The 25935-nt window shown below is 41.9% G+C and overlaps 1 protein-coding gene across 1 annotated transcript; it reads right to left on the bottom strand.

Annotated features, from left to right (window-relative positions):
- Positions 1–7903: 7903 nt before the first annotated feature.
- On the bottom strand, positions 7904–22047 carry LOC145391474 (pentatricopeptide repeat-containing protein 2, mitochondrial-like). Its single transcript, XM_080266088.1, has 8 exons — positions 21939–22047; positions 19622–19853; positions 18156–18258; positions 14926–15120; positions 13868–14056; positions 12503–12625; positions 10646–10753; positions 7904–9263 (listed from the first exon to the last, which is right to left on the bottom strand). The coding sequence occupies exons 1-8, from the start codon at positions 22036–22038 to the stop codon at positions 9084–9086; spliced, it is 1230 nt and encodes a 409-aa protein (XP_080122214.1). The 5' UTR covers positions 22039–22047; the 3' UTR covers positions 7904–9083.
- Between the last annotated feature and the right edge of the window lie 3888 nt (positions 22048–25935).

The raw sequence follows: 25935 nt of genomic DNA, 5'->3' as shown, positions 1-25935 counted from the left end.
TGGGTGTGCCCCCACCCCCTGGCATGCCATCTTCTTGCTCTGGCCTACCTGGCAAGCAACCCTTGCCGAACATGAGGCTGATCCCTCCCCTGCCCCCCACCCTGGCTGGAGACCACTTCCATTCAACGGACCAGCAGGCAGACCACAATGTCCACCCGAAGGAACACCTGGACTCCCACACATGCCATACGTGATGGGTCCACAGGTGTGGTGGAGGGCCCTCTCTCCCCGCCATCTGGTACTCGGGGGACCTCTGCCCCTCTGATCCTCACCCAGAGGGCATGAGGCTTCCAACCTTAGGAACTGCTGCTCCTGTTGGGGACCCTCCCTCATTTAGCAGGGCTCCCCCATTAACCCTTACCACGACCTCCACCATCACCAGAGGGACAAAAGCCTGCATGTGTGGTTAGCCGTAGCATAGTTTCAGGAGCTGTCTTAGACTGATTCTTATTTTGTTTAGATTTTCACATGGCACATTAATATTCTCTTACAGTAAGTCTTCAGTGTTACTTTTTCAACATTCTTTAGCCAGCAGATCTTCAGTCATCATCATCATCATCCAGATCTCTTTTCTCACCTAAGGCTTGGGTGAGGTAGGGTACATCCACAGAACAAGATGATAATTATGAGGAGAAACCAAAATTTTCCTCATTTCTTTGTCCACTTATTACTCCGAAATTTTGACACCACCTCACATGCATAACCATCCACTCACACGCTTCATATCACCCATCAGATGGAGTTACTTTGATGACCATAGTTTTTCACCTTAACTTGACCCAGATTTCGTCCTTTTGGAGCTCAGTGGGAGAAGACGATGTTGCGGTAACTGCGGTTCTGCATGATCCTTTCCATAACACTTTTTCAGATTAGCATGACTCTCTCTCTCTCTCTCTCTCTCTCTCTGCTTTCTTCCCCTTTTTCTCTCCTCTCTTTTTCCATTCCTATATATCCCTCTGGCTTTGGTCTCTTCCTTGGCAAAGAATATAACATTATCCATGGCATGATCATATCTTATCGCTTCGTTCATAAAGGCTCCACTATCCAATTGCATCCGCCGGCCTTGGTTACAATGACAGTTCTCCACGATGCTTGATCTCTGGTAGTCTCCCTATCAGCCCCTTATCCCTGAGGTCACATTCTATGACCTCATCCCAGCCAGATCTTTTTCGGTCTACCTCTTACAACCCTACCCCCGTCATTCAGACTTCTTTTCCGCATTCCTCTCCACATTCCCAAACCATCTCAGTCTGCCCCTTCTCATCACAACACCAATCCATTCCTGTCCATTCCTTCCCTCGAATAATGCCGATTGTTATATTGTTTTAATGTGAAAGTACCGGTATATATTAGCACTTGTTTTTAATATACTGTCTGATATACTTTGCATGTTACATTAAGCAAAGGATATGGAAAACTCTGACACTTAGTGGTGTTATTAAAACTTTCGTGAAAATGATAAACTTCTGATATTTATAACAAATTCAGGTAGGAAACGTATCACAGTTATACAGGTAAACTCTGCCCGCAGTGCCCGTCTTCATAATTGTAATTTTATTTAAAATTTGGTTTATTTCTACGGTCGGCAGGGGGTTCGTAGGGCATAGTGGAAAAATACGTTTTTGCTACTTTTGAGTTATTTTCAAGGGTCATTACTGCAGTCTATTGGCAACGCTGGATGTAAACCGGGCAGTGTTTAGTGTTTACTCGCTTGTGTGTGGCGCGTATTGGGTGTTTAGTGTGGTGTGCTGCTGCCATTACCGTAATTTTAGTCACATTAAGAGTGAGAACATGTTAAAAACAAAGTGTATAGCTAGCGTACATCTGCAGTCTAAGTGCCCCTTTACATAGAAAGACAGTGACGTACGCTGTGAAAAATGTAAAACCGATTTTAGTGTTGCGCACGGTGGACGACACTGAATTTCAGAGATAAAGTCAGCCGTTATTAGTGCTTCATCAAGTAAAACATTTGCTTATTAATTTAAATGTGATACTTCCAGCAGTAAAGGTCCAGAAGTTACTGCTGCCGAGGGAGTATAAAGAGTGTATCATACAAATCAGGAAAAACATAGATTCCGATGTACAGACTGCAGTGGATCTAAAAATTTTGAAAATTTACTTTGAATTTTTTTCGTGTGCCAGAACAAAGTGGGAAGGAATCCCAGTTAGACTCTCACTCTCCATTCTGCACATCACGAAACGGATCTGTGATATATAAAAAGGGGGTGACACTGAATTTTCTAAATAATTTTCGTTTGTATTGCTAAGTGTATTGACAAGGAAGGTAATATTCGAGTCTTGCTTGGAATTATACACAGACCTGAAGACATCTCTAGAGCTACTTAAGATGATAATGGGTTCCTGTGGAGATGTGTGGATGCTGAATGGTAAGTACTGGTCAATTTTATGGTGCAGCCTCTCTCTCTCTCTGTTTTTGTTTATGTGTGTATATATATATATATATATATATATATATATATATATATATATATATATATATATATATATGTCTCTGTATCTATCTGTCTGTCTGTCTTCATTTTCCTGTCTATCTGATTTCGACTCCACATCCATCTATTTTTTTTTTTTTTATGCGAGGAAGAAGGAACCAAAGGCCATGAGCCCGCAGTAACAGTTCCCTCCAAGAGAAAAACAAAATACAATATAGAGCCAAATTCAAGATCCGATCCTTTTGAGATGCCTGGACACACAGCGTTTGAAAGACTGGAGATCATAGGCAGCAGGAAATATAGACAGAGGGAGACAGTTCCAGAGCTGACCTGTTGCATAAATGAAAGACTGGGAGTAACGGTTAACTCTTGCATTAGAGAGTTGGACAGAAAAAGGATGAGAGTTTGCTGCCAGACGGGTGATACGCGCCCGTCGTAGAGGTGGAGGAATGCAAGCAGACAGTTCAGAGGAGCAGTGACCATTAAAGTAGCGATAGAAAAGAGATAAAGATGCAACAGTGCAGCGAAGAGACAGAGGTTGAAGGGAGTCAGTAAGAGGAGGAGAGTTAATGAGACGAAAAGCCTTTGACTCCACCCTATTGAGAAGAGCTGTATGTGGGGAGCCTCCCCACACATGAGAGTTGTACTCCACACAGGGGCGGATAAAACCCCTGTATACTGTAGAGTCAACAATTGCGCAGGGGTAAAGAAAGAGCGGAGTCGGCTTGGCACACCCAATCTCTTGGAAGCAGATTTTACAAGAGATGTAATATGATCTTTCCAAGATAAGTCCCGAGTAAATGAAACCCCAAGCATGTTCAAGGATGATGCAGGATTAAGCTGAATATTATTAAACATTAGTGGGTATACCTGTGGAAGATTTTGTCGGGTTGATAGGTGTAAGAACTGAGTCTTAGATGCATTAAAGACAACCATATTATTTTTACCCCGGTCAGAGATACGAGCCAAGTCAGACATTAGGTGTGCCATAGCCTCATCCCTTGATTGTTGAAGTAACTGTTGAGATGGGCGTTGCGGGAACCGAATGGAGAGGTGAAGGGTGGAGTCATCAGCGTATGAGTGGATAGGGTTAGATGTACAGCTTAGAAGATCATTGATGAATAAAAGGAAGAGAGTTGGTGATAGGACAGAGCCCTGAGGAACACCACTGTTGATAGATCTAGGAGAAGAACGATGGCCGTCTACAACAGCGGCTATAGAACGACCAGAAAGGAAGCTAGCGATGAAGGCACAGATAGAAGGATAGAAACCGTAGGAGGGCAGTTTGGAAATTAAAGATTTATGCCAGACTCGATCGAAAGCCTTTGAGATGTCAAGTGCAATGGCAAAGCTTTCGCCAAAGTCCCGAAAGGAGGATGACCAGGAGTCTGAAAGGCAGGTGAGAAGATCGCCAGTGGAGCGTCCCTGACCGAACCCATACTGACGATCGGAAAGAAGGTTGTGATAGGAAAGATGCCTTAAAATTTTTCTATTAAGAATTGACTCGAAAACTTTTGAAATACAGGACGTTAAAGCAATTGGACGATAGTTGGAGGGTTGGGAGTGGTCACCCTTCTTTGGGACTGGCTGAATGAGAGCAAACTTCCAGCAAGAAGGAAAGGTACAAGTTGACAGACAAAGACGAAAGAGTTTGCCTAGGCAGGGTGTAAGCACAGAAGCACAGTTCTTGAGAACAACAGGAGGGACCCCATCAGGCCCATATGCCTTGTTAGTACTGAGGCCAGTGATGGCAGAAAATACATCAACTGAAGAAATTTTAATGTCAGCCATGAGGAAGTCAGAGGGGGGAAGTGATGGAGGAACAGCACCGGAATCGTCTAAGGTAGAATTGGAGGAGAAAGTCTGTGCGAAGAGATCTGCTTTATCAATAGAAGAAATAGCTACAGAACCATCAGAGTAGAAAAGAGGAGGGAAGGATGATGAGGTAAAGTTGTTAGAAAGATTTTGGCAAGATGCCAGAAGGAGCGGGAAGAATTCGAGTTGGAGAGTTGAGAGCATTTAGTATGGATGAAATTATTTTTAGTAGAGCGAAGAACAGACTTATCAATATATCAGTCTATCTGTCTCTGTCCATCCATCTAATCTGTCAGCATCGATTTGTGTCAGCCTGTTCGAATTTCTGTAGGTCTATATTTCTGTGTTTACATACTATATCTTTTTATCTATATCTATCTATAAGTGTATCCATCTTTACTATTAAGGAGGCAGGCTTCCTCAGTCAGATTATTTTTTATGCATAGGTAGGTTTAACTGTAATTGTTTTATGCATAGGACTATGGTGTTCTTTACGTGTTTATATGGATATTAATGTTAGATGACTATTTTTATCGTACATATTGTTATTTACGTACATTTGTTGTTGCGTTGCCATGATATTTTTATTTTATAATACGAGTAGCCTAATCATTCTACTTGTACTGTTATCCACCCCCCATCTTTGACCAGGATTGTGTATCTGCTCACTTTAAAATGTTTGTTGCTTGGTAAACAAAATGACCATACGCACAAGTGTTGCTTTAGCAGTTCATGATGTATTTGGACTCTCCTGTCTGTGTCTCTGTCTCTATCTCTCTCCAACATTTTTGTTTATTTATTTTTGTTTCGGGGGGGGGGGACGTCGAAGTATTCTGGAACAACACGAAGCATTTAAAAACACGAATCCTTGCTTCGACTCGCCTCCGTTCACTTGTGGATCGCCTAGGGATTCAAAGGCCATTGAAACTCAGAGCATTTCGCTTGCCAACCCGAAAATATTGGCGGGAAAATGCATAAATTATCTTTTCCTTATATGCTGGGAAAAATATATGACTAGGTTAATGGGGCTTCTCTGTTGTTTTTAGATATGAGGAAAATAACTGTCAGTTCATTGGGTGTGACATTTTCTCCCGCGTGAACGAAAGTATATGCAAAACTCTGGCGAAGGTTTTGGCAAAAGCGAAGAATTTTGGACCAGACAATTGGAGTACACTGAGCGAACCTGTGTCACTCTGTCTTCGAGATGTGGTTCAGTAATCTTGGTCCAGATTTTCGTTCTCTTCCAGCTTATTTCACGTAGCTCAGTGGCAGAAAAAAGGCAGTACGGTACGTTACTACGACTTTTTCCTTAGCACGTCTTCATAACTAGCCTGACTACCATCGCTGAACTTACACTCGTCACTCAAACTTGTCCTAGATTTCATCCTTTTGCAGCCATACTTACACTTACAGTATTATGGGTTTTGCTGTTAGACTCCAGGTCTAGTTGAGTACCCATATCCCATACTTTTCCAAAATCTGTCAAGTCTGTTCTTGAAAACGGTAACGGATTCAGCTTGGACTACGTATTCAGGAAGCCTGTTCCAGTCATTCACTACTCGTTGAGTAAAAAAGTCTATCTTACTAAGAGTCTACTTCTCATCTTCTTAATCTTGAAACTGTGGCCTCTTGTCATCCGTCCTGTTTCATACGAAAAAGGTTGATCTCTGTTTACGTTCTCTAGCTTCTTTGTTATTTTGAAGGCTTCTATTAGGTCTCCTCTCTTTCTTCTTGTGGGGTAGAATTGATTCTCCTAGTAATTTGAGTTTCTAGTAGTTTGTCTTTCAGTCTGAGTACACGCGGTCAGAAGCTAGGTTAAAATGGGGGGGGGTAGATCTTTGTCAGGTGAGAGAGAGAGAGAAAACGTTCTATTACAGGAATACGGTACAACTCAATACAGTAATATACTCCTTTTACTCTAATTTCGCCAAAAGTTGCCATTTCTCCATTTTGGAAGCTGAGTTGTAGCAAAAGATTAACACTAGAATGATGCTAGTCACGAAGAACTGCAGTGGCCTGCAACATACTGGTCTGTTTGTTTTCCCAGTGCCCAAACCTTTCCCCAGCTATACGGAAGGCTATATCATCACAAAAGCAAAGTACACGGTTAGGCCTACCTGTATGTAACACTCCCCTGGGTCATTTCTTATGGGATGTGTGTGTGTGTGTGTGTGTGTGTGTGTTTTGCTCCAGTCTGCACTCTGCCTCAGATAGCCATTATAGGCCTATTTGTTTCAGCCCATAACTGAAAAGGGCATGACCTTGTATCTCGCTTGTTTTACTGTTTACCAACGAAGTGTTACAAGGAAAAGCCCGTTTGTTGTTGATGCCTTGTTATTGATACCCCAAACTTATATTCTGAACCCAGTGGACCACCCGAAATCATCAGCCTTTACTGGCCACTCCCAGAGGTCATTTGTTGAGGTTATGTTGAAAGACTGTCAGTGTTGTGTGGGGCGTGTGGTATGTTGTGGTGTAGGGGGATGCAGTATAGTGTGGGTATAGTGGATTGTTTGTGAGTTGTATTTTGTGTTGGTGCTGTACCTACCACAGAAGAGTGATGACCACATCATAGTCTAATTAGGTGTACTTTAGCCTCTTAAGGTAGCCTGCCGGTAAAAGCTCGTTCGATTAATAAGGTGGTCATATCGTAGTCTGTCTATCAGCCTGTATACTTGTATGCCCAGACATGTCAGTCATAGAAGGGTGGCCACAAATGATTCCATGTCCTCTGTCATCAGGCTGCCCTTTATCCAACACGGACCCCCCTCCCTCATATACCTCTCCACCCGCTGGTAGAGTACATCAAAATAATTGTGGGGTGTATAGAGCCAGAAATTATACCCCTTTTTCATTACCGTACTGATAATGTTGTTTATCTGTAGCCTAGCCCAGGGATTTGGATAAAATTGTGTGGCAGCAGCACACAGAGCCTAAACTAGAGACCTTATACAAAAACCTATGGTACCATATCACTGGATATCAGAGAAAGGTCTCTGCACACACTGACGTGCTCATGAAAGAAGAGCCTTTTTTAGGATATCCAGGGATGGGTTTACACGTATGGTCATGAAATGAAGGCCAGTGGCAGGTTACAGGTGGTGGCAATGGCTGACCTAGAGCTTTCAGTGTGGGTACAAATCTCCTCTGTGGCTGCTTTCTGGGCTCTGAAGGGAGGTATTTCAACCTCTGTGCTGAGATACTTGGGTGGAATGATAAACCAGTTGACAAAAAAATGAGTCCAACAATAGCCATGGCTTAAATATTTCAGGCTGGGGGAAAAAAAAAAAAAAAAACTTAATGTCCTCCCCTGGATACACAGAGGTATTGAGATGGTATGGTGATTGGAAAGCATTGCCTGATACCTGTGCCAGCTGCCAAACATACAATTAAACTGACTGAACTATGTACACCCTGGGAGGAGCAAATCACTTGGACCCATTCTCATACTCAGACACATTTATATGGCCCATTAGTTGACCAGTGTGTGTGTCTTTTTTGCCAGTATTGTATAGTCTTGGATCTAGCCATCATCCAGTCCTTTATTACCCCATCAGGAGCAGAGTGACCTGGGGCTAAGATACCGGTGCGTAGCCACAGCATTTAAGACAAGAACTATCCCCTTGGTGACATTATGTGAGCTGTAAATCCCAACCATCCTCAGATATTAACCCTAATGGGCCATGTCTGGCTGGGCTGCCTCAGTATAGTAGACCACCAGGTGTCCATCTGGTTATGTGGTTACCAGCTAATGTAGAATAGTTCCTAGGATTCATAAAAGTAGTACCGGTAACTCAGTTTTACTTTTTTTATTAACAAAATCAGTAGAGATAGTAACAGATTATGCTACATTCAATTTATACAACTTCCTTACACAGCACTTACACCTCTATTTACATCTTCCTGTTACACCTCTGTTCACATCTTCCTGTCCTTTCTTCCCACCTTCAGGCACGTCCACACCAAATACTTACTGGTGCAGGTGGGAGTTCTGCATCAATTTTTTTTTTTTTTTTTTTTTTTTTTTTTTTTTTAAACGCCAAGTCCCCCTTTTTTGGATAAGGGCTAAGGCATTGCCCCTGGGTAGAGGACTTTGGTTTGGAGCGTGTAGCATTTTATGACCGGATGCCCTTCCTGATGTCTACCAATGATTCTTGGGTGGATTCGATCCTCCGACCCTTCGGTCAGAGCAGAGCACTTTAACCAACTGAGCCACGGCTGCTACAAGGAACACACTATATATATATATATATATATATATATATAGCACCCCTGGTGTCCGCCAATGCAGTACATGGCCGGGAGAACACTTCCACAGTTTAGTACCCTGGCGGGGCGCGAACCCTCGTACTCTAGCGTACGAAAACGCACACTTTACCACTGTACCACAGAGGCTCCATAGAAATTAACTAACCTCTTCCTTGCCGCAGCCTGGGATCGAACTTTCGTCTTTTCGAAAGCCAGTCAGATTCTCCGACCGACCACCTGACCACCACCTCCCTGTAGCCCATAAAATTTCTTGCCCTGACCCACTTGCATCCAGTGCGGCCACTTGTATGGGTTACAATGATGTCAAACTCCCACCTGCATCAGCAAGCATTTGGTGCAGATGTGGCCTAAGGATGGGGTGAGGCAGGGTCCACAAAACAAGCAAAGACACCACAAAAAAAGAAGTACTATCAACACTATATCCACCCCTATTCCACATCACGCCACCTTTATGGCACACACTGGGGCTGTGTTGGGCATTAGTAGGGTCCAATAAACAAGGAGAAACACAGCACAAAAAAGGGACAACTATCACCAGCATACCCACTCCTACTCCATATCAAGCAGTCCTCTCCGTGGTGCATGTTGAGGCTGTGCTGGGGGGTAGTATGGGGTGCGGCGATTGCGAGGGTAGAAGGATGCTGCCAGCCTTTCTCTCTCACGGTTCCTTGGTCCTTTCTCTCGCAACTGGGAAGGTTCTATTGGCTCCGTCACCACACCATCTATTGTCTTTGGGAAGAAGCAGATATGGCTAATATTATAGCTGGTTTACTATCTAAGTTAATCTAATGTAAAAACAATATCATTCAGGATCTATCTGAATGAAGAAAAGGTTTGTTAGGCTTGCTACCCTTTGACTACTGAGATTTCTTTCAAATGAACAATATTCCTAAATGTGCCAAATGCAAACGAAGGATAACCCTCCATTGTACTCAAAGCATTTGATTTAACATAGCCTTCAGGATAGCAAAATCTTTTGCATTTATGTCCATCTGTTTAGAGCTCCAAGCCCTTCATTCCAATGATGTATTTCATTTTAATCCCACTACCACCTGGTGACTGTACTGTATTTAGTTTTGGCAAGACTCTTATTCTGCCTCTGAAGTTGAAATAAATCATCTAGTGGCAGCAAGAATAAAATAAAATATTCATCATTGAAATGCAAGGGAGTGTGAATGGAGACAGTTAGCCCATATGGCTGAGGATAATTTTTCAAGCATGCAAAGAAGATAGAGTATGTCTGCCCTCTCTATTTCACTGCTAAATGCATTCTGTAGTCTAATGTAAAATGCTGGCTGATCAGACCCATGTTCCACAACTGTCCATCATAAGTGGGAGCTGCATTCTTCTCTGTGACTGAAGTTTAACCTCCAGCCCAAGGCTATTTAATTTTGATGATACTACTACTTGATGCTTTTATTCAGCTTATAAAAGACCTCGTACTGAAAGGTTTAATGAAAGCAATTTTGAAGCCCAACAGTTCAAAATGTCTCTCCTATATTAAATAGTAGTGGCCTGTATTGTCATCAGCAGAGGAAGGGCACTAACACCTTTTCCTAAGTGATTTTTTTTGTTTCTTACACCTTACCACTCTGTTCTGTGTTACGTATATAAATCCTTCCAATATCATCATATAATGCATAATAACCTACAAAAGGGTCTTAGCCAGCCATATCCAAAAATAAATAACTACGGAAGAGGTGTTAGGGAGCTTCCTTAACCAACAAGAATATTGGCCATTGTCTGGAGATGGCAAGGTCTGTACTCTTATCAGTAAAGGGGGCTTCCAAACACCCGTTCCTTACCAGTTTATTTATTTATTACTTATTGTTTTCATCTTAAATGTCAGGACCAACTTCCCTAACCCCGGGCTCCTGCGCTTCTCGTGGGGTGACATAGGATTGGATGATGGGTGGATGGATTGTATATATACCGTACTATTTATGCAGGCCATGGTAATATTAAAAAGACAAACAGCACAAACCAGAATACAAATGTGCAGTTTGCAAAATAAATCAGTAAGTGAGAGGTGTTAGAAAGCCCCCTGAGATGTTGACGATGCATTCCTAAGAAAAACATACAGAAAGCATCCTCATGAAGTACAGATTCACCTTGTCCGATATCATGTCGTGTTCGCGTAGGCTCTTCACAATGCGCTCAAACTCCACACGCACCTCCTTGTTCTCACTCCTGGCTACAGCTTCCTCGGCACTCACTACCTGTGTGTTGTATAGGCTGTGTGTATCAGGGTCAGTGTATTATTATGGTACCATCATTTTAGCATCTTTGCTAAAAGCCCCAGGAATTGATGGAGTGTGTGGTGAAATGCTGAAGCATGGGGGAGAGATAGTAGTAGAATGGATGTGGAAGATGTGCAGATTGGCCTGGGAGGAAGGTAGAGTCCCAGAGGATTGGAAGTCAGGTATAATTATTCCCTTGTACAAAGGAAAGGGGGAAAAAGAAGTGTGTGGTAATCATAGGGGCATTTGTCTTCTTAGTATAATAGGAAAAGTGTATGGTAGGATACTTATAGACAGAGTTAGAGAAAGAACAGAGAAATTAGTTGGAGAAGAACAGGGAGGCTTTAGGAAGGGAAGAGGTTGTGTAGATCAGATATTCATTCTTAGATCTTTAGTGGAAAAGTTTCTAGAGAAGGGAAAGAAGTTGTATGCGGCTTTCATGGATTTGGAGAAAGCATATGACAGGGTGGATAGACAAGGATTGTGGAAAGTGTTAAGAATATATGGAGTAGATGGGAAGTTGTTGAATGCTGTGAAGAGTATGTACGATGGTGCGAAGGCTGCAGTGCGTGTGGATGGTGAACTAAGTGAATTTTTCTCTTTGAAAGTTGGTTTGAAACAGGGATGTGTCATTTCTCCATGGTTGTTCAATCTGTACATGGATGGGGTAATAAAAGAGGTACAAGGTAGGGTAGTGGATGTTGGAGTGGCCCTGGTGAGAGAGGATAGTGTTTGGAAACTCTCTGTACTGTTGTTTGCAGATGATACTGTGTTGTTGAGTGAAGACGAAGGGGAGCTGCAAGGCTTGGTGGATGAGTTTGAGAGAGTGTGTAAGAAACGGAACCTAAAGGTGAATGTAGGGAAGAGTAAAGTGATGGTCTTTGAGAGAGGTGAAGTTAGTGAATGTACAGCGAGGTTGGATGGTGAGGAATTGGAAAATGTGAGTACGTTTAAGTATTTGGGTAGTGTGATGAGTAAGGATGGAGGTTTGGAGGGTGAAGTGCTTGAAAGGGTAAAGCAGGGAAGAAAGGTTGCTGGTTCCTTGAAAGCAGTGATAAGAAACAGGGAAGTGAGCATGGAAGTGAAAAAGTTACTACATGACAGTATTGTGATACCAACTCTAACGTACGGAAGTGAAGCTTGGACATTGTTGGAAGGACACAAGTCAAGAGTGAGAGCAGTGGAAATGAGTTATTTAAGAGGAGCCTGTGGAGTCACATGGAGAGACAGGCTGACGAATGAGGATATAAAGGAGCATTGTGGTGTGGATGTGGATGTGATAGGAAGCGTTATGAGGAACACACTGAGGTGGTTTGGCCATGTGGAGAGGATGGAGGGTGAAAGACTGACGAAGAGAGTGTATGTGAGTGAGGTGGAGGGGGGAAGAGGGAGGGGGAGGCCGAGGATGAGATGGAGGGATGGGGTGGAGAGGTATATGAGAGAGGGGGGTGTGAGTTGGGAGCAGGGCAGTGAAATGGCGGGGGACAGGGCAACTTGGAGGCGATTTATTTGTGGCCACCCCAAACGGGATTGAGGCGTCTGGCAATAGATAGATAGATAGCTTCTTTCAAAAACCACAAAAAAGGGAAAACTGTCAATAGCATGCCAAGTACAATGCTTCCCCCTTCCAGAGCCCTTCCAGAATTAAAAAATATATACTGTACATATATAATAATAATAAATAAATAAAAAATAACAATAAGATCAAAAAAATTCACAGATACATACTGCCTCTTGAAGAATGCGATGGTTAGTTTTCCACTTGGGAGTGGATGGCAGGTCCTCTTGGGTGAAGGAACGGAGAATGGGCAATATCTCATTTCCTCTATCCATTTCCGACAAAGCTTTTACCTGTGGAAGATGGGAAACTCACTGTGAGTCTGAAAATGTGATTTGTGTGAGTACTGCTGTATTACCACCAAAACTTGTCTTTTTCAGTTTGGCATGCCCCCCCCCCCTTTTTTTTTCCCCCCCCCACCATAAAAAAAATCATACATATTTCAGTTTGGTATGCTTTCTTTTCTTTTTATTTTTTTCAAACACCACATTAAGTACATTACAAATATATACTCATTACTCAGAATTTCGGTGATCATTTAATGAAACCCATTTTTCAGTTCTGTACAGTACTGGTATTTCCAGTCATCCTAAATGTGAACACCACCTAATTCCATGCACCGTCTCACTCTCATACCCACCCCTACTCTTTAAAAATAAATAAAAAATAATAATAATAAATAAAAATCAGCCAATCCAATTTTACCCACACTGAGGAGTATGGCTCTGAGGTTAGAGTAATGCAGTCCAATACATGTGAAGGGCAGATAACCACACTGCATCCCCTAGTGACATTACATAATCAAAAAGCCTCCTGCCAATTCTAAGTAACATAGGGAATGCTGTCACTAACTACAGCATTCAAACCACTAGGATCCCAGGTGTCTCTTCTGTATTCTATTCTTATTCTTTCTGCAGAGTGATAGAGGGAGACTGAGGCTGATGTGGAGGGATAGGGAGGAGATGAATAAGAGTGGTGTGAGATGGAGGGAGGGCAGCCTGATAGAAGGTGATAAGATGACAGGAAAGGCATCTGGCTTTATACAAATTGATAATCAGATACTGGTACTTGTAATGCTGTTTGGCTGTCAGACCTGGGCAATGAAGTAAGAGGATATTTGCAGGCTCAGTCATACAGAAATAACAATAATTAGATGGATGTGTAGTATGTCCTTGAATATGAGGCCTGGGGGGGCTAGGATTACAACTGAAGAGTTGAGAGGAAGGATGGGACTGGAATGTATTGGTGTTGTGATAAGGAGGGGTAAATTGAGGTAGTCTGTGCATGTTAGGATGGAGGATGACATTGAGTGCAGAATGTGAGAAGTGTGGATGTCAGGGGGGGGGGGTTCAAGAGGCAGACTGAAAAAGACCTGGAATGAGGCCATAGAGTGTGACCTCAGGGTAAGGAACAAAATAGGTAGGCTGCCAGAGAATAAGCAGTGTGAAGAGCCACCATTAGGTGACTAAGGTCGACACATGCAAGCCGGTTGGAGTGTTTATAAACAATACAATTCTCTCTTAAGTCATTCCCACCTTGAGTGAAACAATGGCAATATGGGTGGTAGTCCTTGCATCCGCCAGCGCTGTGAGAGCATCCTGGGGTCGCCCCTGACGAAGGCACAGCGCTGCCGCCATACATATCAGTCGTCGATTTACTACCAGTCCATACTCAGTGGCAGAGTCTAAGAGCTGCTGGGCTGTGGCAAAGCTTTCCGGTGTGTTCTGTGGATACCAATGACATTCATTCATTCATTCATCATCTAATCCTACGTTGCCCCATGAGAAGCGTCAGAGCTTCTGTGCAGGAGTAGATGTGCAGTATCTGTGCTCTCTGATCTGTTCTGCGAATATGAACAATGAGATTTTTTTTTTTTTTTTTCCCCCTGAATCAAAAAGTTGCTGTGTTATATCTTGGCTCTCAGGTTTCGTCTAGGGATACCAACAACAACAAGAAAAATTATTCTTTTTTCATTAGCTGAGTCCATAAGTTATGCTGGCTCTATTTTCTCAACTCTGTTTTGTGGGTACTATCAACAGGGAAAATATGTCAATTTTCACTGACTGAGTCCAAAAAATTGTCATGCTGTGACTATGCCACTATCTCGTTTGATAGCTAACAAGAAAATTCAGGTAAATTTTATGGGAACAAGAATGAAACAATACTGCCCAGATATTTCCTGTCATCCTGGCCATTTTTCCCCCCACCTAAGGATGGGGTGAGGAAGGTGCACAACACAAGGGAAGCAGAAGGATGAAAGAGAAGGCGTAAATACTGTTCCTGGGGTGGCACACTCCTCCAATTTTCTGCTATTTACTGATTATTTGTTAAAGTACCGGTATATTCCTCGCTTCACTCAGCTTAGCAAAGATCTCTTATACTGATAGACTTAAAAGAATCCACAACATACGAAGCTGCCTATTACCCTACCATTTTATAGCAGCCGGGAAGGGCAAGGGTACAAGAGATCTTGGATAGTGCACTCTCCTGAATCTCTCTCTCTCTTTCTCTACTCAGCAAAGGGAAAACCTCCTACAGTGACAGGCTTACATTTAAATTAATCCACAAGATACTAAGCTACCCATTAACCTACCATTTTATAACAGCAGGCAAGGGCAAGGGTGAAGCAGGTCTTGGGGTAGCGCACTCCCCCTATTCTCCGTTCCTGGACGAGATCAAAGACTTTCAGCGCATCTTCATATTGCTCATTGTTGTATAAGAGGGTCATGGCGATCTGGTAGGACACCATCTGGTCAAAGAATCCCTCAAGTTCCTCTGCTTCTAGTGCCTGTGGGTTATGGGAAAGGGGTAACATTTGAATTTTGAGAATCAGTGAAATGCAGTTTATATGACAAAATTATTTAACCCTTAACCGCCGGGCGTCGGTCGGAACCGTCAAAAAATCAGTGGTGCCGGGTGTCGGTAGGAACTGCACTTGTTTTCCCAGCACAGTTTGAAGTGGCCGCCGCTTTTTTTCGTCACCAAAAGCTCGGGGCAGACTCCCACCAGCCTGCCCAACCATACTTCACTCATCTCTGTGACTTTGCCAAGTGTAGGACAATCTTTTCTTAACCTTTCTCATCCGATTTCGTTCCTGCCTCAAGTGGACTTTTGCCTCATCCACCCCTGCTAAGCCTTTTTCCAAGGATACTATAGAAAAGGACTCAGTGATAGTACCACAGAGTGTGCCTTGGACACCACTGTGTCTAGTTTATCTAGTAATGGAGACGTTATCATGTTGATGGCAAAGCCATAGTCAGGGCCATGGGCAGATGCACTAACACATCCTGTTCTCGCAGCAAAAATTAGTCCTCTTCCTCACGTCATTACTCATCAACACAAGGACCAGCAGACTTAGGGATACTTTCATTTACAAGAAGAAGAGTTGGGTACAGTTTCTGAGATATTTAGGTTAGAAGTAAAGTTTTTTTTTTTTCCGTAATGAGGTGAGGCATGAGCAGATTTTAGCCCAGCGTCCAGGGGTTAAAGGACGCAAGTGAGTGAAAGAGTAACATGTTAAATCTGAGAATGACTGAAATACAGTTCGTATGAGAAAATTATTTAAAGAATGCAAACAAATAAAAGGGTAGCATCTACATTCTGACAACAAGTGAAATGTTTATATGACAAGAATTATTTAAAGTGTTCAACTGAAGTAATGATAACTGACAAAATTACTTAACAGATACAACTGAAATAAAAACAGTTGAGTACTAAAAGCAGTCTGTGCATTAAAAGTGAATTCTTAAATACCGTGAACCGGGGTGACTTCGTACGATTTTGAAGGTTTTTTCATCCTGACACAATTTATTTTGGCCAAAATACTGATGTTAAGTATTACATACGTACGTGAGCCAATATCCTGTAAGTATCTAACAGCTAGATAATCTCAGTATCTCCATCTAGACGTAGTAAAATATTTTATAGGTGTCCGAGGTCACCCCGGACTGGGGAGACTTCGGACTGCCTTGGGGTGACCCCGGACACTCATTAGAAATGCACTGAAATGGGCCCCTAGTAGCTCAGCTGAATGTCTGGACAGTTCTGGGGGGCCTTCGGACACTGCGCAACTTTTAAAAAAATTGCTGAAAAAAATACAAAAAAATACAGAAAAATTACAAGTAAATAGTAGTGATATATAGCAAAAATAGATGAAAAAATAAATTTTCCATTGACTTACAACCCCAGTTTAGTTGATTATACATATACATTATAGGGAGTACATTCCCACGCTATGCGCAGGTTAAAGGCACGATTGTGACTGACTGACCGGACGGTTTAAAGCGTGCCGGCTATTTAAATGCCTAATTAAAGGGAACTTGGAATGGAGGAACAGAAGATAGGGAAGGAAAGAGCTAAAGAGTGAAGGAGCTTGGGAAGGAATGAGAGAAGGAGCTTGGGAAGGAGAAACAGGAGTTAGGAATGGAAGGGGTGAGTAGATGAGGAACAAGAGGAGGGAGTGGAGACGAACTACGTATAAGGATATCATACCGGTACCGTACCATATGGTAACTTAAATAATATGTGTTCTCACATCATATTTCTTAGCAGCCTGTCTGACACTTAACTTTCCATCACGTACGTCTGCACTAGCATACTCTAAAAGGCTGCCACGGCGTTCCACCGTATAGTGTCTTCTACCATCACTGGTAGATACACTCACTCTCTTGTAATTTCGAGGCATTGTGGCCTAGTTCATCTCACACTTCATCTGTTATATAAATGCAAAAACAAAGATAAGCATGCAGACTATGTACATTGTACAAAATATGTTTTATTACATATAAAAAAAGCAAATTAGATATGCTGTCTGACCTCAACCCTTTAAATATCCATTGTCCGAAGTCACCTCTTTAAATCCCAAAAATGCGTACACATTCACTCATGTCATGTTTACATACATTTAAAATGCAGATTTTAACCCTTTCTCTGTTCCAATCTTCAAGTTAGACGTTAAAGTAAACCTCTAAATGTGTATAAGCGTGCGGTTTGTTATGATTCGTTCACACCAGACCAAGTTTTCCCGTATTCATTTTTTCACCAAAAAATAGCATTGTCTTTATTACAATATATTCACCAGTGGAACATAATATTTTAAAAAGATAATTATACATAACATTTTACAAAACCTATGCAACATTATCCCGTTTAAATATATACGATATCTTTCTTCGTTTAGCAGCTGCGTAGCATTTAATCTTTTTATGCAAATTTCGTCTGAAACCACCCCGTGTCCGAATTCACCCCGGTTCACGGTACTTTTCATTTATCTGAAAGCAGTGTGGGTACTGAATGAAGACTGCATCATACTAAACATCATCATCATCATCATCATCATCATCATATCTTTTTCTCCTGCCTAAAGGTATAGTAAAGCAGGATTCAGAAATATGGAATGAGAGTCGCTGCAACAATGCGTGAATTACCAACAGCATGCCCAGTGATGCAGGCCTCACGATCATTCAAGTCCCATCAAGGAAAATCACATGAAGGCCATGAAATATACCGACAAACAGCAATCAAGAACATTTTATACAGTATTTTTAAGAGGTTACCCACACTGCAGTAAAAGGGTAAACTACAGTATACTCCACCAGAAACTAGCCTGATGTTATCTTATGTATTGGTGTGGCACAGTCTGCTGATGTGGGCATGGATGTGGCCATAGGAATCAGAAATGAATTAATGGTACGTCTGACATTCATATTTGAATGATATGAACAATATGATACAATATGAAGTCTGACGTTGAAAACGCTGACTAAACTGTCCCCCAAACATACAAGAAAGCAGCTGTATATTAAGCTTCCTATATTAACACACCTTTAATGCTGCTTGAGGCTGGTTGAGGAAGAAGAAGAGCCGCATTACCAGAGGACCAAAGTTGAAGGCACCAAACCGTAGACCAGCATTCTGCTGATTGAATCTGGAAAGAGTGACTAGAATGAAAAATGCACTGGAATGAGTAGGTTACAGTGCCCTGAAAATAGATCATGGTCGTCAACACCACCACCATCATTATTATCATCATTACCATCGCTGCCAACATCATTATCATCATCATCATCATCATTACTGTTATCATCACTGCCATCATCATCATCATACACTGCCTAAGTACTCGTATTTCCACACTGTACCTGCACATATAACAATGAACTGCAATTGCATGGTCTGTAAAAGGTACTATACAGTAGCATGATTTCAAATTGCTTTAGCTCCAGTATCTGATCGCTTGGGGAGATTGCTTCCGGTTAATGTAGAAAACCAGTTAATGCATTAGTCTAGAAAATGAAACCCAAATGTTACCCAAGGAGTACCAGTATCTTCATATATATAGCCTAAAGAATAGGTAAATACAGTATACTCTCATTGTAAGTAGCATCTTGTACATTCTTTTGCCGTAAAGTCTGCCGTGAATTACAAAAATATTGCCTATAAGGTACTAGTGTCACCTGGTACCATACAGTACCTTTTACACTGATTTGCCTGTTTCCCCTAATTTACACCAGTTTGATGAAAAAAGGTGTGATAAATTAAAACACATCTCTTGAGTGAGGTGGAAGGGAAGAGGGAAAGCATGAGACAGAGGGATTGGGTGGAGAGACATAAGAGTGAGAGTGGTAAGAGTTAGGGGAAGGTAGCCTGATGGTGGAGGACAGGGTTACGCAGAGGTATCTTATTTGTGGCTGCCCCTTCCATGGATGGGGCATTTGGCTATAGATAAATTGGTAGATAGATCTTTGACTCACACCAAGGACTGCCTGTACTGTAAATGGAATATAAATTTACTGGGTGGTTCATAAATAATGCTTCTCCTCCACTCTGCCAGGCAATTTGTCGTGAGTTATGGGAAAGGGTCATTCAGCATTTTTACTGTCTACCTTGCATCATTTATTTAGTCCTTACTCTGGTGTGAAGAGCATGGCAGCTGGGTGCAGAGGGTGAGAGATGTGAATGCTGAGGGTAATGTTGTGAGAAGCAGACTGAAAAAGATTGGGACAAGGTCACTGAGTGTGAACTCAGGAATAAGGGACTGAATAGAAAGGCTGGTAGAGCTCGAGCAGCAGGGAGAGCCACCATTAGGTGATCTAGGCTGACATATGCAAGCATGTTGGAGTCTTTATAAATGAATAAACAAACTTGCACAACCACACCCACACCAGCAGACTAAGCTGTCTTCTACAGCCACACTAACACCAGCAGACTGAGCTGTCTGTGCAAAACATAAGATAGCAACCAGTTTGAAGTGAAGTGCTATTTATGGGCCACCCTGTACTTAAGCATACTTTTTGGCCATGGCCAGCACCAGCTCAACATCCTTCTCCTCAGCCTCGGTCAGGTAAATTGTGTTCTTCAGGTCCTCTGTGAACACCAGACCTTTATCTAGGGTGGTCAGACAGGTGTTCATTTTTTCTTTGAAAGCCTCTACATTGTGGGTGAATTGGACTAGGGTTCTCTTTCTCGTAGATTCAAAGCTCTCAATCCCCAGGGCAGCCGGAGTGTAGAGAAGACGGCAGCCTGTTGGAAAGAATGATACAGTTAATGATACTCCTCTTGTGCTAAAATGCTTGTGGTATTGATGTAGATATGCTTGAAAATCAATTTGCCTACTATACAGTCCTCCCTCCTATAATATGGCTAATATAAACTGACAATATGCCATGCATACTTTTCTGCATTATGCCTTCCATGTTTCCATTATAAAGGGTTAACCTAGACTGGACATTTTCCAGAGTCACCCTTTTAACCCCAAATCCCAACCAACCCCTCCAAAAAAACACCCAACTAACATTAACTCTGGTACTCGTACACAGGAAGTTATTAAAAATACAGTACATAAGAAATGTTCCTAGACATTAATAAAAAAAAAAAAGTTCAAGCTCCGACGCCCAACAACTTGTTGCAGTGTATCTGTTTGTGCCCGCGGTATATATTTTTTGGTTATAGGTGACCGCTAAGTACAAATCCGTATTATGCGATACTGCATTATACGAGGGTTGACTATTTATACGTCTGTCTGTCTGTGTATAGTCCCTGTCCATCTATAAACTGTTACCTTTATCCCAGAAGAGATGGCTGCATACAAATTGCCTCTTCCCGGTATGTCTTCCTGTCCTCTGCCATCAGGCTGCCCTGTCACCAACTCACATCCTCGTCTCTCATATACTGTATGTATATATATATATATATACTTCTCCACTCCATCCCTTCATCTCATCCTCAGCCTCTTCATCCCCCATTTCCCCTCCACCTCACTCACTTACATTCTCCTAGTCAGTCTCTCATTCCCTAAGATAGTCTGGCTTTGTGGAGTAAATGGGTAAATGGAAAGTGAGAGACTAAGAGGCTGTATGTTAGAGAGATGAGGAGGAGGGGAGTGTATATTTTTCCTTTCATATATGCATAGAATTTCTTGTTCCCAACATATTTATATATAGCCTATATGTAATGTTTTTCAGTGTTTTGAACTAGCTACTGTATTTTGATTTCAATTTTTAACAGTAATCACTCATTTTTGCAACTGTCTGGCCCATCTCAAAGTAATAATCGTGTCTTCTAGTAGATTTTAGTTTAGAATGGCCAAAAGTTCACTGATATACGGTACTGTACAGTACGGTCCGGGAGAAATATAACTGTAAACCTAAATGGTATTACTCTGCTGCAAGAGTTACCCACAATCCCAGCCATCAGTGTTGCCACTTAGCCTTCCAGCCTATCCAACATTACTGTCCCAAGATTCCAGGGCTGTACAAAGATAAAACAGTGCCAAGGGGAGAGAGGGACCAAGAATGAGTAGGAAGAGTGGAGTACAGAAATATAAGCGATTGCTAAAAAGGTTGGTAAATACTTTATATAGCAAAAGCCACAACTGGAATTCAAGTACTGTACTTTGAAGTCTATTCTGTTTATGGCATACCGGTATCTCACCATTTGCTGACACCTCCATTGCTGATTAACTCCTTCCCCCACTTGAGATCATTAATCCCTCTGGGGGTCATTAATAACCTCACAGGTTATTTGCAATGGAAGTTTCATAGAAGAAAAGTGTTAGCAAATGATATAAACTGAAAATACTTGAAACCATTTGAATTCTAGTTGTGGCTCTATTACAAAATCTTATCCTTAAGGACAGTGGTGTGGGTTGAAGAGAGGATTTCCTGATGGTGAAAGACAGAGCGACATTGGGAAATTGTTCTAACGTTGAGTCAGGTTAGTACGGTACTTGGATGGGTGACCGCCTGGGAACACCAGATGCTGTTGGCATAACGTTCTCCCTACGTGTCAAGAGGGGTTGGTGGAGGATTAGTTCCCCTTCCTGTAAAACAATTAACTCTAAGCCTTTGGCCACCCCGTTTGGGATACCGGTACGTGGCGTCTGGCAATGAATGAAATGAATGAAAGACAGAGCAACATTGGGAAATTGTTCGTGGCCATCTCCCAGATTATGACATTTGGCTGTTGGGTAGATACACCTGTAATATTAAATCAACGACTTACGAGAAAATACCGATAGTGATCAGACGTGGGATATCCAGATTCTGTACAAGACTTTAAGATCACTGGATTGTTATAAATACCAAGAGTAGCCTATGCACTATTTACCTGCTGTCTGCGGCGACTTCGCAAGGCTCAGACCACATAACTTCCTAGGGGTTTTCAATATTTCTGCACATAATACCCCCCGAAACGCCGACAGTGCCATGATGGGACGAAAGAGATCGACCATCGTGTAGGGACTGTCAAGCCTTTATTTTTCTTTACTTTTATTATCATGTAAAGCTTTGTAGATTTCTCTTATATGTCGCATCCCAGGGAAAGTTAGTTAGATAATTATCCCTGCGCGTCGATGTAAATATACAAACAATAATAGGAAAAAATCTTACGGAAGACAAGACTGTGCAAAATCAAGTGTTTGTTTACTATCATTAATGGTTGAACCTGATTTTGGGATTGATCTTTTAATGAAAGTCTGTCCAATAAGATTAGGCAAATGTCCAATAAATATCTTTAATAATATTTCCTTTGAAGTTACATGACAGTCTTAACAGAATAACTTGTTTTTCTTCCATATCAAGAAAACTCTCTAGAACAAGATGACTGTGCGTTTCCGCGGGCAATTTGAATGCACGCATAAGCGCTACATTTTTATCAATACATTTCTTTATTCCAAAAACTTCACAAATCAATTTATCCTGTCCACTCTTTGCAACCCTCACACATTCCCTAACAGTCCCATTTCTGCTGCTCTCACCCACTTTTCATTCATGCTGTACTATATGAGTAAATTTCCACACCTGTGTTTATGTGGGTTCTAACACCATGCCATCATTTTGCAACGTCCATACTCAAACCTGTTTCATATCAAGCCTTTCATAATACCATCTACCTTGATTCACTACTTTCTAATTACTTTATACATTTACTTCTGTGTCACAGCAATGAGGCAGTCTTCAGTCAGATATACAAATATCCCTGGCTGTATTCTTGTAATTTAAAGAAGCTCCCAAACAACTCCTCCTTAACAATTTATTTTTGTATATGGCTGGTTAATATCCTTTCGTACATTATTTATGGAGAGTATGGAAATATTGGAAAGTTTTAGATAACACAGCAGAGGGCAATAAGATGTAATAAACAAATCACTTAGGAAAAGGTATTAGGGAGCTTCCTTAACTTGGGCCCCTATCACTGCACCAGTACATCACTGCGATTCACCCTCTCAGCGACCACTAGTTTGTTTTGATCTACGTCTTCTTTCAAACTGTGGTGATCAGAGACATTCCCATTGCTCAGGACCAGTCAGTAGTTTGTTCACTATTAGAATAACACCACATCATCATATGCTTACATCAGATTTAAAATACGCCATCATGATTCATCACCATTCTTCCTCCCCCTTTCCATACCAGTAACTCTAAGGCCCATATTCTTGATGGTTAAGGAGGCTTCTTAGCACCTCTTCCTCAGCAGTTTATTTTGGGGTATCCCTGGTTAATGTCCTTTTGTATGTTACTTATGCAGAGTATGGCAATAGTAAGTGGATTTATTTAACAGAGGAGGACACTAAAGTGTAAGTAGCATAATAAGTCACATAAGAAAAGATGTTGGGGAGCTTCCTAATGCAACAGTAATACAGGCCTAATTCTGACCTCATAACTCCATCCGTATTTACCTGTATACTGATTCACTGGAATAATAAAAAATATAGAATACTGTATTATGGTTTTAATGTATAAAAATACAATGTACTGCATATTATATACGGTACATACCGTATGTTCAGTCATAGTAAACAGTTATGTACAACTTTCTCAAAATATAATTAATTAAAACACTAACTTTTATAAACCAGCAAAACACTTTAACTTTGATAAGCACCTCCAAGAGCTCATTAGGGATGGCCACAAACAAATCACCTCATGTTGCTCTATCACACCCCCTCCCTAATACAAGCTCTCTCTCCACTCCATCCCTCCATCTCATTCTTGGTCTTCCCTTCCTGCCCTCTCCCACCATCTCTCTCACATACACATCGTCAGTCTCTCATTCTCCATCCCCTCCACATGGCCAAAAGTACCAAGCAATACATGTTTTGTTTTCTAACTATCTGTCTATCTGTTGCTAGATGCCATAATCCCATAAGGGATGGCCATTTGACTTTGAGTTATTTGTTTTACAGGGAGGGGCACTAACCCTCCACCAACCCACTTGTTGACACGTAGGGAGCACATATGGTTACCACCCAGCGTTGTAAATGGTTTCCTGGCTTATAGGAAACCATTTGGCTTGTCACTCAATGTAAAGGCACCTGTAGGGTAAAGAAAAGCAATAAGAAGTGACAGGAAAGATGGGAGAAATAGGAAGAGAGGAGGGCAGGCACAGAAAAAGAATGATAAAGGCTAAGGAAGAAGTAGGCAGCACTACATCAAGTGAGTGGATGATGGTTTTTGTTTTCAATCCTAATAAACTTTACATCACAGTATGGTGGTCAAAGATTAGATTCAGTATTCCCAACCTTCAGCCTCTTTAACAGCAGAACGTGGAGGATGGAAGTAATGCAAGTATAAGTGGCTGGGGAATGGCTGGGAGAAGGAGGGAGGTGAGAAGACAGGAAGAAATCAGTAGGATAGAAGTTGTGGAAGCAATGAAGAAAGTTAAATCAGGGAAAGCCCCAGGAATTGATGGAGTGTGTGGTGAAATGTTGAAGCATGGGGGAGAGATAGTAGTAGAATGGATGTGGAAGATGTGCAGATTGGCCTGGGAGGAAGGTAGAGTCCCGGAGGATTGGAAGTCAGGTATAATTATTCCCTTGTACAAAGGAAAAGGGGAAAAAGAAGTGTGTGGTAATCATAGGGGCATTTGTCTTCTTAGTATAATAGGAAAAGTGTATGGTAGGATACTTATTGACAGAGTTAGAGAAAGAACAGAGAAATTAGTTGGAGAAGAACAGGGAGGCTTTAGGAAGGGAAGAGGTTGTGTAGATCAGATATTCATTCTCAGATCTTTAGTGGAAAAGTTTCTAGAGAAGGGAAAGAAGTTGTATGAGGCTTTCATGGATTTGGAGAAAGCATATGACAGGGTGGATAGACTAGGATTGTGGAAAGTGTTAAGAATATATGGAATAGATGGGAAGTTGTTGAATGCTGTGAAGAGTATGTACGATGGTGCGAAGGCTGCAGTGCGTGTGGATGGTGAACTAAGTGAATTTTTCTCTTTGAAAGTTGGGTTGAAACAGGGATGTGTCATGTCTCCATGGTTGTTCAATCTGTACATGGATGGGGTAATAAAGAGGTACAAGGTAGGGTAGTGGATGTTGGAGTGGCCCTGGTGAGAGAGGATAGTGTTTGGAAACTCCCTGTACTGTTGTTTGCAAATGATACCGTGTTGTTGAGTGAAGACGAAGGAGAGCTGCAAGGCTTGGTGGATGAGTTTGAGAGAGTGTGTAGGAAACGGAATCTAAAGGTGAATGTAGGGAAGAGTAAAGTGATGGTCTTTGAGAGAGGTGAAGTCAGTGAATGTACAGCGAGGTTGGATGGTGAGGAATTGGAAAATGTGAGTACGTTTAAGTACTTGGGTAGTGTGATGAGTAAGGATGGAGGTTTGGAGGGTGAAGTGCTTGAAAGGGTACAGCAGGGAAGAAAGGTTGTTGGTTCTTTGAAAGCAGTGATAAGAAACAGGGAAGTGAGCATGGAAGTGAAAAAGTTACTACATGACAGTATTGTGATACCAACTCTAACGTACGGAAGTGAAGCGTGGACGTTGTTGGAAGGACACAAGTCAAGAGTGAGAGCCGTGGATATGAGTTATTTAAGAGGAGCCTGTGGAGTCACATGGAGAGACAGGCTGACGAATGAGGATATAAAGGAGCGTTGTGGTGTTGATGTGGATGTGATAGGAAGCGTTATGAGGAACACACTGAGGTGGTTTGGACATGTGGAGAGGATGGAGGGTGAAAGACTGACGAAGAGAGTGTATGTGAGTGAGGTGGAGGGGGAAAGAGGGAGGGGGAGGCCGAGGATGAGATGGAGAGATGGGGTGGAGAGGTATATGAGAGAGGGGGGTGTGAGTTGGGAGCAGGTCAGTGAAATGGCGGGGGACA

Source organism: Coenobita brevimanus, chromosome 2 (assembly GCF_032717465.1).
Source record: "Coenobita brevimanus isolate Jiangsu-jjx chromosome 2, ASM3271746v2, whole genome shotgun sequence".
NCBI classification, from domain to species: domain Eukaryota; kingdom Metazoa; phylum Arthropoda; class Malacostraca; order Decapoda; family Coenobitidae; genus Coenobita; species Coenobita brevimanus.
The sequence above is the reverse complement of the archived record's forward strand: the minus strand, read 5'-3'. Positions and strand labels throughout refer to the sequence as shown.

What these genes read in the sequence shown, in the direction of transcription:
- LOC145391474 (XM_080266088.1), bottom strand. Translation starts at nt 22,038, where the DNA reads ATGGCACTGTCGGCGTTTCGGGGGGTATTATGTGCAGAAATATTGAAA. An exon ending in GTGCTGGCCATGGCCAAAAA is followed by an intron (nt 18,259 to 19,621) that starts GTATGCTTAAGT and finishes CACTCTTTCCAG; the next exon opens with ATTCAATCAGCAGAATGCTG. An exon ending in ATCGCATTCTTCAAGAGGCA is followed by an intron (nt 10,754 to 12,502) that starts GTATGTATCTGT and finishes TACAACACACAG; the next exon opens with GTAGTGAGTGCCGAGGAAGC.